The 15,455-nt window shown below is 61.1% G+C and overlaps 1 protein-coding gene across 1 annotated transcript in view; it reads left to right on the forward strand.

Annotated features, from left to right (window-relative positions):
* ITGA2B (integrin subunit alpha 2b) overlaps positions 1-15,221 on the forward strand; it is a 36,967-nt gene extending 21,746 nt beyond the window's left edge. Inside the window, exons 21-30 of the mRNA XM_065422568.1 lie at positions 242-334; positions 578-657; positions 1,155-1,235; positions 1,563-1,668; positions 3,448-3,600; positions 4,549-4,677; positions 6,281-6,394; positions 8,107-8,208; positions 8,860-8,982; positions 14,285-15,221. Of these exons, the coding sequence (XP_065278640.1) occupies positions 242-334; positions 578-657; positions 1,155-1,235; positions 1,563-1,668; positions 3,448-3,600; positions 4,549-4,677; positions 6,281-6,394; positions 8,107-8,208; positions 8,860-8,982; positions 14,285-14,380 (1,077 nt within the window). The 3' untranslated portion in view covers positions 14,381-15,221. The remainder of the gene's footprint in view (positions 1-241; positions 335-577; positions 658-1,154; positions 1,236-1,562; positions 1,669-3,447; positions 3,601-4,548; positions 4,678-6,280; positions 6,395-8,106; positions 8,209-8,859; positions 8,983-14,284) is intronic.
* Positions 15,222-15,455: the final 234 nt, after the last annotated feature.

A 15,455-nucleotide genomic window follows, 5' to 3' on the forward strand; every position in this document is an offset into this window, starting at 1 on the left:
ACCCTGGACCTACAGCCTTGACCTCTGCCCTGCGGTCACTCCCTTAGCTGGCTGCAGTGGGAGGTTGTTATCCTGCAGTGAATGCTGGTTCAGAGTGGGTCTGGGATGGGGAGCTCCCATGCGTGTGTCCGGGCCCCGTCCAGCCCTCACCTCCCCCCACAGTGAAAGTCCTCCGCTTCCTGCCCCCAGCCTCTCCCCGCTGCCCCCATGGTAACCCCCTGCCTCTGTACCCCGGCCGTAGGGGCTGGAGAAGCTGATCTGTAACCTCAAGAAGGAGAACGAGACAGGTGTGGTGATCTGCGAGCTGGGGAACCCCATGAAGAGCGGGACCAAGGTAGGGGCCTTTCCTCCCCCCCATGCGCTGCCTCCGGGCTGCCCTTCCTTGGGTGACGGGCCCCTGGCAGGACATGCCCGCGCTCACCAGCTCCTGGGCGCTTCGTGCTGTCCATTGGTGATGGAGGTACCCCAGTACGGTGGTGCCCGGAGTTGGGAAGGGGCTTGGCCCGGGCCCCCCCCAGCCGAGGAGCCCTGCCCATGCCCTCTGGCCGGGCAGACACCAGCTCCCCTCTCCCCGCAGATCGCTGTGGACGTGGCACTCAGCATCAGTAACCTGGAGGACGCCGGCGACACCATCGAGTTCCAGCTGCAGCTGTGGAGGTGATGGAGGTGCCCCCTCCCCCCTGTAGCGGCCTGTCGAGTGCCTGGCTCCCTGAGCCACCCCTGGGCCCTGCTGGCCGGCCTGGGAAGCTCCTTTCAGCCCACCCATCGGTCACTCTGGGGCAGAGCCTGGGCAGGGGCCCCAGCTCCCGCCCCACTGCTGGCCTGCCCCAGCCCAGAGCAGTGGCGAAGGCCTAGGGCGCGGCTGGCCCTGTCTGTGGATCTCAAAGCGCTTTGGGAACGTTACCGAATTAGCCTTCCCGGGAACTGGCAGCCCCAGTTTGCACAGGAGTGGAAGCAGGAATGGGACCCAGGAGTCCTGGGGCCCAGTTCCCCGCTCTAGCCACTAGCCCATGTTCCCTCCCAGGCCAGGAATAGGCTCCAGGAGTCCCTGTCCCCTGCTGTAGCCCCTCGCGCCAGTCGCCTCTGCCCGGCTCTGTCCCAGCAGGGCCCCGCTGGGCGCTGCGGCTGACCTGGCTTCTCCCCTTTGAGCGCAGCAAGAATAGCCGTAGCCCCCACAGCAACGTGGAGCGGGTGCAGATCCCCATCAAGGTCGCCGCACTGCTGGACCTGCGAGGGTGAGGGGGCTGTGAGCACGGGGGATGGGCAGAGCGGGTCTGGTGCCCTTGGGGGGGTTCCCTGGCGCGGCTGGGATCCAGAGTGGGGTGGGGTCGGGCAGTGGCCATGGCTGGTACTGGCTCAGTGCCCAGTCACACCGCTCAATGCCACCTCGTGCCCTCTGACTGCACCTCTGGCAGGGCGGGGTTAGCGCCACATGGCCTCCCTCTGTGGGGCGCAGCAGCTCTGCTCCGCGAGCCCTGCAGAGCCTGGGGCCAGCCCCACCCTGCAGCTGACCCCGCGCTCGAAAGTGGGAACTCTCAGCCTGCCCACCTTGGCTCCCACAGGAATTCGCTGCCAGCCACCGTGGTGCTGCCAGTGGCAGGCTGGGAACTGGCGGAGGGCAGCCGCCGGCTGGAGGACCACGGGCCCAGGGTGGAGCACGTCTATCAGGTATGGCCCCACAGCGCAGGGGGCCACAGGGCGGGCTTGGCCTCCTTCCCTCACCCGGAGCCGGGCAAGGGGCCCCCTAGTCCTGCTCTCCCCCCCCCCCCCCCACAGATGTTTCACAGCAAGGCCCTCTGCCATGGCTCGGGGGGAATTCTGTCCCTCCCCAGCTGGTGCCTGGTGTCGCTTGGGAGCACCGTGGGGTGGAGGGCCCTGCGCCGGGCTCCTCTGGCTGGGAGGCTCTCCAAGCACCCGTCCTGGGTTGGCACAGGGAGCCTGGGGGCTGCACCAGGCAGCGGGCGCCGGGGAAGCGCGTGCATGGTCCGGGGGAGCTGATGGCAAGGCTGGGCCTGGGCAGCGGGGCCCTGGCACCCCTGTGCCCCACTGCGCCAGCTCGGAATGGGGCTGATCAAACGGGTCAGCACAGCTCCCGGAGACCACGTATCAGCCTCCTGCACACATACACCCCCACACATGCGCTGGTACGTGCCCACCTGGGCACCCCCCTGCACACACGCTGGTACGACCCCACCTGGGCACCCCCTCCTCACATGCGCTGGTACACCCCCACCTGGGCACCCCCCTGCACACACGCTGGTACGCTCCCACCTGAGCACCCTCTGCACACGCGCTGGTACGCTCCCACCTGGGCACCCCCCTGCACACACGCTGGTACACTCCCACCTGGGCACCCCCCTGCACACACTCTGGTACACGCACATCTGTGTACCCCCTGCACACACGCTGGTACAGTCACACACACACACACACACACACAGGTACACATCTACACACACATGTAGCCCCATGCACACCCACTGTACACTGACACGTGTGGATCCCCACGCATGTGCACTGGTACACACACCTGTGGATGCTGGTACACTTCCCTCCCCCCTCCACCCCCTTGCACACATGCTGGTACACCTACACATGCTAGTGCACCCACACATGCTCCGGTAGACCCACACCCATACACACTGGTACACAAACACGTGTACACCCACACATGTGCATGCACCTGCACTGGTACGTACACACGCAGGTACACCCCCACACATGCGCTCTGTTCCATACTGCCCTCACATGCTCCATTCGGCACTGCCAGTACTGGGGAGGTGGCCCGGGCGTGCCCCCTCTCCCTGGCTGTCTTGTTGCAAGCCGCCCTCCCCCCATCACCTGTATGTCCTGTTCTCCCCCCCCCTCCCCCAGCACTTATTTACAGTGTCACGTCCCAGCCCCATCAGGCTTTTCCCAAGCGTCAGCGTCCTCCTAGGCTCAGGTGGGGGGGGGGGGGGAGGGAGGAGTCACCTCGCTGGGGCCCTGGGCTTCCAGACCCCCCCTTCCTCCTCCGGGTTAACAGCCCCCAGCTGATAAACTGGCTCCCCTTGCTAGCGGGTTGTTAATCACCCGACCCTGCATCGTTCTCTATGTCCTATTGCCTCGATATAATCCATGGGACGCCCACACCTGGAACTCGGCGTGCAGATGTGCTCGCCCCATCTCGAAAAAAAATCTTGGAATTGGACAAGGTTCAGAAGAGGGCAACGGAAACGCTTAGGGGTCTGGAACAGCGATTACATGTAGCCCCCCAGCGGGAGCCTGAGACTCGCTGCCAGGGCTGGTTTACAGTGTAGACGCCCCCTAACTCCTGTTAGAGAACCAGGAGGCAACCCCCCAACTCCTGTCTCCCACCTTCCTCCCGATGCCTCCCTCCAGCGTGGCGCCCCCCCACCCCCACCCCCACCCAGCATTACTCCCCTCTCCTCCCCTCCCATCCCCAAGCTGCACAACCAGGGCCCTGGCACCGTGAGCCGAGCAGAGCTGCGGGTGGAGTTCCCGAACCAGTTCCAGGGCGACTTCTTGCTGTACATGATGGAGCTCAACACAGAGGGGAGGATCAACTGCTCCAGCCCCACAGGACTCAACCCTCTGGGGGTAGGAGCGGGGATCTGCTGCACCGGCAGGGGGGTGGGGGGGCTGCTACCAGGCCATGGGCCCCGGGCTCTGCCAGCTCCAGCACTAGCAGAAAGGCCCCTCGTCGCCATCCCAGCTCTGCTGCCAGGCACCTGTCCCTCCATGAGCCAGAGTGGACAGGAGCTGGGGGCAGCGCAGGCTGCATGGGGCCCAAGGGAGGGGGTGACGGGTGAGATGGAACATGTGGTCCGAGTGCACCTGCCGGGCTCTGATGTGGGAACTTCCCAGGTGCCAGCAGGCAAAGCGGCTCCGGTCCCGCTATCCCAGCCAGCTGCCAGCCTGTGGGGCTGAGCTGTGGGGCTGCGCTGTCCACGTGCAGTTGTGCTGGGAGCAGAGCCAGCCCAGCCCCACCAAGCCGCAGGGTGGGAGCCCTGAGTGGAGCGGGTCGGAGGTTTCCGAGGAAGCAGCGTTTGGTTGGAAAATACTGATTTGTTGGAGGCTGCATTTCCCCGGAAAGCGGTCAGTCGGGAGTCCAGGCTTGCAAGGTCTGCAGCTCCAGGGGAGCCCTGGGGTCCCCAGCCCTGGGGCAGGCCGCGTGGCAGCTGCTGACAGAAATAGATGGCCATAAGTCTTGTTACTCACCACTGAACAGCAGCTGTGATCCTTTCCCGTCAGTTTCAGTCCCGGGCTGCAGGGCCCTGGGAGCAGAGTCTGGCTTGGAAACTCAGGGTTGGTGTTTTCTAAGCAAACTCGTTTGCAATTTCCAGTTTGAAGGAAATTTCCAAATATCAAAACTCCCCAAGAACTGGTTCCACTGGGCAGCGTCTGAGGGGTCTGCCCAGGCTGCCAGGGGTGCTGGGCTGGTGTGGAGGGGCTGAGGGGGACTGGTTTGGTACGGAGGCTGGTCCATAGGGCCTATCCCTGTGGCACTGGGATGTGGAGATGAGGCCGTGTCCCCTCTCATTCCAGTTGGAGGGCCAGAAACCAACGGCCTCCCCTGGCCACAACATGAGCTACCAGCTGGCCCACAGGCGGGAGCGACGGGAGGCGGACAAGGCCGAGGCAGGCCCAGCCACTCTCAGGGAGCCCACCCTGGTGGTAAGGAGAAGGGGGGGGTGTCTGCCAGGAGACCCTGCCCCAGCGGGTGCTGGCCAGGCCCAGTGCTGTGCAGAGACAATCTGGGGGGGAGCAGAGAGCCCCTGGTGAGGGGAAGGCAGTGCCCCCAGGGGTGTGGCTTCCTGGGCTTTAGCCTCCCTGTTATACACACAGGGTGGCTGCAAAGGGGGGTGGGGAGGGATCCCCCTACTAGGGGGGGCTCTAGGTCAGATAGCAGTTTAGGGCCTGCAGCCAGAGCATGGCTGGGAGACCAGGCAGACTCTGTGGGCAGCATGGACTACGCTGTCAAGGGAGACAGCTCTGTGTCTGGTCCCCGAGCGGCCACACACCCGAAGGCCAGCTCCCACGCTGGGCCGGCATCTTCCATCCCTCCCGCCCTGCCCCCCCATCTGCTCTGGAGCTGGGTGGTTCTGGTGGGACCCAACTGAGAGTGCCAATTCAGGACAAATTGCTTCAAACAGGGCAGTTACAGCCCAAGGCAAACCAAACCAGCCAGAGAGGACTGTGGTTTTACCCCACTGGCTAACCACAAGTCACACAAGCAATTCCCTTAGATACAGTACTCCAGTTTCCCAGTATCACCACCAGTGCCACTCACTACGTGGGTGAATGGTTATGAAAACCAATACCCCAGTAAAAGAAAAAAGGTTCTCTCCATCCCAAAGGACCAAGCCCCAGACCCAGGTCAATATACAAGTTAGATCTTACCCACGAATCATGCTGTTGCCAATCCTTTAGAATCTAAAGGTTTATTCATAAAAAGAAAAAAATCTAGATGAGAGCTAGAATTGGTTAAATGGAATCAATTACATACAGTAATGGCAAAGTTCTTGGTTCAGGCTTGTAGCAGTGATGGAATAAACTGCAGATTCAAATCAAGTCTCTGGAACATCCCCAGCTGGGATGGGTCATTCAGTCCTTTGTTCAAAGCTTCAGTTTGTAGCAAAGTCCCTCCAGGGGTAAGAAGCAGGATTGAAGACAAGATGGAGATGAGGCATCAGCCTTTTATAGTCTCTTCCAGGTGTAAGGACACCTCTTTGTTCTTACTGTGGAAAATTACAGCAAAATGGAGTTTGGAGTCATATGGGCAAGTCACATGTCCATGCATGACTCAGTGCTTTACAGGCAGCAGCCATTGCCCACACGCTATCTTGAATGTCCTCAGGAAGACTTCTTATGTGGATTGGAGTCTCCCAAGGTCTATTGTCAGTTAAGTGTTTCTTGATTGGGCACTTAACTTGAAAATTCCTTTCTCAGGAAGCTGACCAAAACACATTGATATACAAGTACATAGTCAATATTCATAACTTCAACTACAAAAATGATGCATGCATACAGACAGCATAATCATGATCAGCAAACCATAACCTGTCCACAGACACCTTATACGACAACCTTTGTACAATATTTGGTGCAAATATATAACAGTGGTTGCAACAACGATCTCTACGGTCCCAGGTTATGTCAGTAACGTCACATGGGGACAAATCAACCCCTACCCCCAGGCTCTGGATCCAAACCCTGCAGGTGTCGCGGGGGTGCAGGGGGTGGGGGCGCAGGGCTTACTCGCTCCGTCTTGTGGCAGAACTGCAGCAGCCAACCCTGTGTGGCCGTGCTGTGCAAGGTGGAGATGCTGGAGAGGGACCAGCGGGCCATGGTGACTGTCCACTCCGTCCTGTGGATGCAGAGCGTCAGGAAGGTGGGACGCGGCCGGTCAGAATTTTCCCAGCCACTCGCCCGTTCGCTGACGTGACAGGTTTTGTCGACCCTGGTGCGGATTTGACCAGGCCAAGGCGAGAGTCCCTTGGAAACCCGCCGGTATTCCCAGGTCCACACCTCCGCGCAGGGAGCCCTCCAGCCCCCAGAGCACTGGCTGATGCCCGGCCTCTCAGGGCTGGCAGGCTCCTCTCAGGAGCTCTAGGGAAAGCCCGGGAGGCCAGCTGGCCCCTGGCCAGGGCCGGCTCTAGGCACCAGCAAAACAAGCTGGTGCTTGGGGCGGCACATTTTTAGGGGCGGCATGGCCGGCGCCAGAATGCCGCCCCTGCCGCCCCTAAAAATGTGCCCCGGCCGCCCTAGCTCACCTCCGCTGCTGCTGCCGCTCGCGCGCCACGGCGCGCGAAACAGCTGATTCGCGCGCTGCTACTCGCCCTCCCTCCCAGGCTCTCAAACCTGGGAGGGAGGGGGAGCAGCAGCGCGCGAATCAGCTGTTTTGTGCGCCGTGGCCGCTCGGGATCTCCCCCTCCCTCCCAGGCTTGAGAACCTGGGAGGGAGGGGGAGACTCCGAGTGGCCGCGGCGCGCGCGCCGCTTCTCCCCCTCCCTCTCTCCCTTCTAGGCTTGAGAGCCTGGGGGGAGGAGGCAGGGCTGGGGATTCGGGGAAGGGGCGGAGTTGAGGCGGGGCCGGGGGTGGGGTAATTAAAAAAACGGGGGGGGGGGGCGGCCAAAATTGTTTTAGCTTGGGGCGGCAAAAATCCTAGAGCCGGCCCTGCCCCTGGCTCTGCAGCAGGGAGCCCTGGAGGAGATTTGGGGTTGGGGTTTCCCAAATGAAATGTTGGGGGGTTCTCATTTTGGTCAGAAACCCCCAAATCTTCAGCTTCGCTTCAACCCAAAGTTCCTTTTCCCCCTGTTTTTTCCAGTTTGGTTCCCAACCCAAAAATTCAATTAGTGCTGAGCTCAGAGCCCTCAGAGCTCCATCCCCCCTCAGGGGTGTGTGGGGTCCCCCCTGCCCACCCATGTGTCCCCTCTGGGTGAGTGGGGTCTGCTTGCCTGTTCATCTGTCCCCCCCCACCCCAGGGCGAGTGGAGTCCCCGTCTGCCCATCTGTCCCCCCCCAGGGGCGTGAGTGAGGTCCCGCTGCCCGCCCACCCAACCGGGGCCCGAGGCAAGTGCGGGCCCACCCATCCATCCCCCCTAGGGCTGCGCAGGCTGTCTGAGCACAGCAGGGCGCCCCTGTACTGCACATCGACTTCGGCCCTGTGTGTACGGGCCGTGGCGTTCCACTTGAGTGGGTTTGGGCAGCTCCTGAACTGTGCTGGGGTCTGAACCCAGGAGTCCGGGCTCCCTGCAGGGCAGGACATGCTGGGCTGCAGTCCCCTGGAGCTTGGAGATGCCCCGTCATCTCCCTTTGGATGGACAGAGGCCCAACTGCCCTGCTTCCCTTGCGGTCTCATGGCCCCACAGAAGAGCAGAGGGCAGTGGGGCCCGGCCGGGGAGCGGTGGAGTCCAGCCTGTCGTCACATCTCCCTCATGCCCCTGCTCTGGGATCAGCCCAGCCCTGCCGGTGCCCAAAGCGCCCATGCAGGGCATTCAGCCCCTCGCAGGCACGGCCAGTCACTGGGCATGTCCCCAGCACGACAGCCCTGCCAGTGAGTGCTGGGCCACTCCTGCTGCCCTCCGGGGTTCTCTCCCGCACAGCGGCCCCATGACCAGTTCATCATCCAGTCGCAGGCCTGGTTCAACGTCTCCGCCATGCCCTACCGCATCCAGCCTGAACTGCTGCCCAGCGGACACGCCACGGTACGTCCTTGGGGAGGGGCCACGGCCAGTGGGAGGAGCCACCTGCGGCCCCCTTGCTCTGTGGGGGGCTGGTTCTGTTAGCCCTGCAGCGCCTTGCTGGTGCCCCCATACTCTGCCCCCCAGATACCGATTGGCATGGTGGCCCTGGCAGTAAGAGCCCGAAGCAGGCACTGAGAGTCACACTCTTCCGCCTGGGGCTGGGGCCCCGCACCGAGGGCTGGGGTGTGCTGGCAGTGACGGGGCGCTCCTGTGGGTGGGGAGAGCCAAGCCGAGCAGACCCAGGCACAGTGCCCTAGCAGAGCGTGCAGCCAGCGCCTCGGCCTGGCCCCAGGGCACAGAGGCGTGGGTGAGAGCACCCTGTCCAGCACCGGCTGCAGCTCCCTGGGCCAGAGGGTGGCACCATGGGGCACCTGGTACCAGACCACGCGTGAGGTCTGAGGTGGGGAACAGACACCTTGAGCCCTCTACTGAGCTGGCCGGGGGGAGGGGGGGGGCAGCCCGTTGTCATGGTAACCGTGGTCATTTGGGCTGGTGGGACACCGCCCTTGCAGTCCCCACCCTGAGGTGAGGGGGTCAGCCCTTCCCCCAGGCCCCTCCTGGCCCCGTCTCTCTCCCCCTTGGTGGGGCGCTGACCTTGCTGTCCCTCCCCAGGCCCACACGGAGGTGGTGCGGGTGAGCCCGGATGCGGAGAAGGAGATCCCCACCTGGTGGGTGGTGCTGGCTGTGCTGGCCGGGCTCCTGCTCCTGGCCCTCTTCATCTGCGCCCTGTGGAAGGTGAGGCTGCCAGAACAGAGCCATTCCCGGGCAGATTAGTCCAGCCAAGGCCGAGGGGCTCCCAGCATCAGGATCCCCACATGGGCAGAGCAGGGGCAAACCTGACCCTGAGGGTAGCCAAGATGTCTGTAGTCAGGTTCCAGGCCAGGGTCAATACCAAGCGTCAGGGGCCGAGTCAGGTGTCAGGAGGTGAGGCCAGAGCCAGGAGTTCTGGAGCAGAGTGGGTTGTGACAGCTCCAGGAGGTCCAGGCTGGGTTTATACAGGGCGGGGAGCCAATCAGGAGCCATGAGGCTGCTGCCTGTCAGACCTCTTGAGGCAGGACTGCCCATGGTCAGTGTCCACAGCAGGTCGTGGGCAGTGGCAGGCAGGCTGGTTACAGCTGCTGCTGGGTGATGGTCTGGAGATGCCAGCTGGATACTAGATCTGCAGGGTCTTACGTCCCCTCCCCCCTTATAGGGGTGCCCCCTGCTGGGAGTGGCAGCAGCGAAGGCAGGTTGGGGGCATGGACTTGGGCTGTGGGCTCCCAGAATTGCTCTTCTGGGCCACAGCCCAACCTGGCTCTGAGGCACCAGAGGGAGCTGTGTCTGATTTTGAGGTCAAGTGTCTCATGGACTGCATCCTCCTCATGTCCTTGGACCTACACCGGAGAGGGCAGCGGTTGAGCCTGGTGAGCGAAAGGGCTTCCGTGAGGATACATGAAACCCTGGGTGTACTGTGAGGGATCTGGGTAACTGAAGCGTCCCACACACTGGGTTGATTGGCCGGCTGATGGAACGTAGCTCAAGGGATCGGAGGTCCAGTTTACAACATGCTGGTGTGGAGGTTTAGAGCTGAGAGTCACACTTTTTGCCCAGCAGCGAATGCCGGGCCTTCCTGATGCCAGCGGTCAGCATACCACTTTTAGTTCTCCATGGCCTTGTCCAGGTGGGCCTTGCGTTCTTGGACCCCTTGGATCTACTGCACCCTGTCAGTGGCTGCAGGATTGGTGGAGTTGTTGGGTATGGCTGAGTGGAGATGGGGGTGGAAGCCACAGTTGGCACAGAATGGACTCTGCCCAATGGAGACGTGGCCGGCATTGCTGTAAGCAAACTCTGCTCGGGACAGGAGGCTCGACCATTTGTCCTGGTGGAAATTCATGAAGCAGCACACGCATTGTTCTAACAGCTGATTCTCTCACGTGGCCTGATCGTCAGTTTGTGGGGAGAGGCAGAGGACGTGCAAGTGCAGACCCCAAGCAAAACCGCGACACAAACTGTGGACCCAGATCACTTGTGCTGCTCTCCAGGAGCCCATGAGGGCAGAGGATACAAGTCACCGGGAGCAGGGCCGTCTCTTCTGCAGGGGCAGGTGCACAATGGGGATGCCGTGGGCCATTTTTGTCAACTGGTCAACCAGAGTGAGAACTACAGTGTGCCCCTGAGACAGGGGAGCTCAGCTGTGAAGCCCAGGGCAATGGCTACCAGTGTCCCGGCAGGGTCTCAGAAGGCAGTAGGGTGCTGAGGGGTTTCGAGCGCAGCGTCTTGGTGTGGGTGCCTGTCTCACAGGAATCAACAGTCAAGTGGACTGTAGTGCACGCTCGGGGCCACCAGAGGAGTGGGTGGCCAAGCGGAGAGTCTTGAGGTGCCCCAGGTGGCCTGCTAGTGGTGAGTCAAGACAGAGCCGCAATACCTCAAACTGGGGGGTCCTGGTGGAACATACAAGCGGCCCTTGACATAGAGCAAGCCATCCTGGACCTAGTGTTGGCCCTGGCCTGCTGTCTTGAGTTCCTTGGGAGGGGGCACCTTCCCCGTGGCTGAGTGGATCAGTGACATGAGGTCTTGGGGAATTGTGGCATCCAGGAAGTTCCGGGGCTTAAAATCGTGTGGGGACTCCACGTGGGGGACTCCTGGATGGCAAGATATTCCCCTCTTTGGGACAAGGCATCGGCAGTCTTGGTCTGGGTCTTCGGGTGGTACGTGATGGTGAAATTGAAGTGTGGGAAGAACAGGGCCCAGCAAAGCTGCCTCTGGTTCAACGCTTTGGCTCAACGGAGATACTCCAGGTTTTTATGTTCCGTGTAGACCTGTACTGGGTACTGTGCACCCTCCAGATAGTGGCACCACTCTACGAAGGTTGCTTGGATGGCTAGAAGCAACTTATGTAGAGTTTTGTAATTTTGTTCGGCTGGAGTGAGCGTCCGTGAATAGCAGGCACAAGAGTGGAGATGCTGTTGGGGACCATGTCTTTGAGCGAGTAGGGCCCCAATTGCCATATTGGAGGCATCAGTCAGGATTAGTTGGGATGGACCAGGGTCGGGGAACTGGCAAAGGTCATCTTGAGACGGTCGAATGCTTGTGGGGCCGCCAAAGCCCAGGTGAAGGTGGTAGTTTTGCAGAGAAGCACTGTCAATGGGGCAATGTCGCCTGAAAACCCAGAGATGAAGCATCTATAAAAGTTAGTGAAACCCAGGAAGCGTTGCAGCACCTTGATGTTTTGGGGGAGTGCCCAGGTTCATACTGCCCCACCTTCTTGGGGTCCATTTGGAGGCCTTTGGGGGACAAGATGTAGCCCAGAAACTTCACAGAGCACTGATCAAAGCTGCACTTTTCCTGCCAATACAGGCTGTGTTGGCAGAGCTGTTCCAGGACCAACCGGACATGCTGGGTATGTTGCTCAGGATCCTCAGAGAAGACGGGGATCTCATTAGGTGGACTCTGATGTACTGGCCTGGAATGCCATGGAAGACCTCGTTCACTAAGAGCTGCAATGTTGCAGGGGCGTTTGTGAGGCCAAATGGTATTACCAGGTATTCGTAGTGGCTGTACTGGGTTCAAAAAGCAGCCTTTCACTCATCCCGGTGGATCCGAACCAGGCTGTAGCCCCCCGTAGGTTGAGTTTCTTGAATACTTGGGCTGATTGTACACAGGCCAGTAGTTCTGGGATGAGTGGAAGGAGTAACCTGATTGAGGGCCGGTAATCCACACATTGGCGCACGGTTCCATCTTTCTTTTTAACAAACAGAATAGGGCCCTGGCAAGAGAGATAGATGGCCATATGAAACCCTTGGCCGGGTTCTACTGGAGATCGGAACCAGAGCTGGCTGACCTGCATTACTACATCACGTAGATATGGCCAAATGGCATCTTGGCCCCTGGGTGCAGCTCAGTGGCACAGTTATAATCCCGGGGTGCGGTGCGGGGTCGGGGGTGTTCTTGAAGACGTCACAGCAGTCGCTGTGCTTGGGGAACAGTGCCAAAGCCAACTCTGGTGCTGGTCCCACCTGACCCATGGCCAGGGCCGGGGTGTGTGTCTGGTTTCTGGGGCTTGTCAGATGGCGCACGCAGGCAGACGTGCTGGAAGAACTAGGAGCAGAGGCTAACTTGGTGCTCATGCCAAAGGATGTGTGGGTCATGAGCCAACAGCCATGAAATGCCAAGAATTATGGGAAGTGTGGTGAGCAGATCGTCCCAAACTGGAGGAGATCCGATGGTCCCAAATAGCAACTTCCAGAGGTACCGTTGCCTGTGTCACTGGCCCAATGACAGGAGCCATCAATAGTTCCCACTAGGTCGAGGACCGTCTTTGATTGAACTGGATGGGTTGCTTTGTCCACTGCCCCGGAATCCACCAGTGCCCACTGTGGTGGGACTCGGTGAGCTTCTCTGCAACACAGAGGCGGACCTGGAGCTCAGGGTGTGGGGAGTGCTTGCCCTGCCTGGGACGTGGTTTCCATCATAGGCAGGGTTTACAGCCCCCCAGTGTACACATTGTCCCACTGCCCATGCAGAGCCTGGTTCTCTGTCGTGAGCTACAACACTCGGTCTCGAAGGGTGGGGAGCTCCTGGAAGACATCAGCCCCTTGGGGCATCTCCAGGGTCCCCTGGGGCAGGCCGACAGAGTGGTCTGCTGCCTCCATGTCCCCCCAGGGTAATGCGTTCACCTCAACCCAGGCCAGGGTGGTCCAGGTAGGGTGACCAGACGTCCCGATAAAATCAGGACCGTCCCGATTTTTAGCTGTTTGTCCTACGTCCCGACTGATCATAGAATATAGAATCATAGAATATCAGGGTTGGAAGGGACCTCAGGAGGTCATCTAGTCCAACCCCCTGCTCAAAGCAGATCTCTGGTCGGGATGCAATTTGTCCCGATATTTTGCTCCGCTGGCAGCACTCAGCTTTTTTTCTTTTTGCCCCCCCCCGGTGTCCCGATATTTTCTTCATCTCATCTGGCCACCCTAGGTCCAGGCAAGCTGTCAGGATCCCGACAAGGGCAGTCGGGCCCCAGGGGCAGAGCAGGGGGAGTGGAGGAGTTCATAGTTGGGTTCCAGGCCAGGGTCGATACTGAGGGTCAGGGTCCAAGTCAGGTTTCAGGGTCACGAGGCGAAGTTCAAGCCAAACCAAGGCGGAAGCCAGGAGTTCAAGAGCAGGGTGGGTGTTGGAGCAGCTACAGAAGATCTGTGCTGCTGCCTGGACACTTCCTGGAATGCCCCTTGGGTTTATATAGGGTGGGGAGCCAATCAGGAGCCATGAGGCTCCTGTCTGTCAAACTCTTGAGGCGGGACTTCCCATAATCCGCATCGACAGTGGTTTGTTGGCAGTGGAGCCCATGCTGGTTACAGCTGCCTGGCAGTGCTTCCGGCCTAGGTTCTAGCCCTGCAGGGAGACAGGCCCAGCTGGGGGAGGGGGGCCCAGTCAGTCAGTGTGGGGGTGCCCTGGGGGTCTGGCTTGGTGCTCAGAGGGGTCTGGAAGACATATTGGGGAGGATCTGTCATTGCAGAAATGAAAGCAACGGCACATCTGCCTGCCCCCCAGCCCTGGGGGCTCCACATCCCCTGCCCCAGCCAGTGGGCTGCAGTGGGCCCCCCCTTCCAGGCGGGTGCTGCAGGTGGGAGTGGGGAGGGGCAGAGGCACCCTCCTGTCCCCATTGCTCACAGGACAGGGGAGGGAGAGCTCTGCCTGCCACAGCCCTGATTGGCTGCTCTTCCCCAGGAGGCGGGGCAGTGGTGAAGGCAGCCAATCAGAGGAAGTTTCATCTCCTGGGAGAGCGGAAATGTGGCCTCCAGCTGTGGGGCTGCAGCTGGAGAAACATATTTCCTGGGTCCCTGATCTAGTGCACATTGAGCCTGTTATGCTGGCGGGGGATGCTGTTGGAGCGGTGTTTGCGGGGGTTGGGGGGAATGTGCCTGATGGGGTTGTTGGGGGAGGCATGTCATCTGGGGGTGTTGTTGGGGGGTGCTGTTCAGGGATACTATGTCATGTTGGGGGTGTTGGGGGATCTGGGGCCTAGGCAGGGGTCTGGTGTCACTCTTTCCCTCTCTCACAGATGGGGTTTTTCAAGAGAACCCGGCCGCCCATGGACGACCAGGAGGAGCTAACGAGTGATGAGACGGGGGAGCCATGCACAGGAAGGGGCCAGTAGGGGGCACCCCCCAAACTGGTCCCCTCCTTGAACTCCCATCACTACCTCCTGCAAGTGCAGCCCATGCCTGGGGCCTGTCCCTCAGTAGCAAGGAGAAGCAGAGCTAATGCCTACGCCAGCCAGACGGACAGACAGCTCCTGCCCCCCAGCTCCTCCTGTAGTGCGCACCCTGCCCCTCGCCGGCTGGAGCTCCCCAGCCCACAGCGATCTCCCCTCCCAGCCAAGGGGCCCGGCTGTGCCCTGCGGCAGAGCAGGTATGGGCAGGGCTGGCCAGAGGAAAGTGCCCCCCTGCCATGCCTGGCTGGGATCTCAGTCCTGCCCCCTGGCACTCAAGGGGGCGCTGAGACAGCATCACAGAATCCCAGGCCAGAAGGGGCCGTTGGATCAGCTCGTCTGCCCTGTACAGCCCAGGCGCCCGGTGCTGAGCCCAGAGCTGGCAGAGACCAGGAGAGACCGAGCCGGGAATTGACGAGGAGACAGATCCACCTCCAAGGCTTCAGAGGACGTTGGAAACCCCCGGAGGGCCCTGCCCATCTGCCCTGGGGGAAACACCCCAGACGGGGCAGAGCAGTTGGCCCCGGAGCCTGCTGCCCAGCCCCACGCAGCCGGGTGCCCTGTGAGCGCTGCCTCTCCTTAGCACCACATGTCGATTTCCACCTAGGGGGGGTCAAACAGCTGCTGAGGCCCCACCCTTGGAGGGCAGAGCACCAAGCCCCTTGCTGCACCCTTGGGGGAGACAGAGGGGCCTCTCCCATTCCCCACCCACTGCTCCTGCATCACAGGCCCCGCTCCTGGCCTCCCTCCTGCTGCTTCCTGCTGTGCAATAAACGAGCTCCCAGCACCCTGTGCAGGGCGTCCTTTCCTGGCCCACGTGCGGGGCGAGCAGGTGATGGTGCATGGGATGTGGGAGTGGCGTGGGGGACTCCTGGATGGGAGTGGGGTAGTGTGGGGGCGGCAGTGGGACCCTCACGTGCAGGGCAATGGCGCCAGCGTTCCTGGGGAGCAGCAGCTTTTCCTCAGCTCTTTGGCACAGAGGCAATAAGGAGACCCCCCCATTGCATGCTGGGATGGAGGC

Source organism: Emys orbicularis, chromosome 25, assembly GCF_028017835.1.
Source record: "Emys orbicularis isolate rEmyOrb1 chromosome 25, rEmyOrb1.hap1, whole genome shotgun sequence".
NCBI classification, from domain to species: Eukaryota; Metazoa; Chordata; order Testudines; family Emydidae; genus Emys; species Emys orbicularis.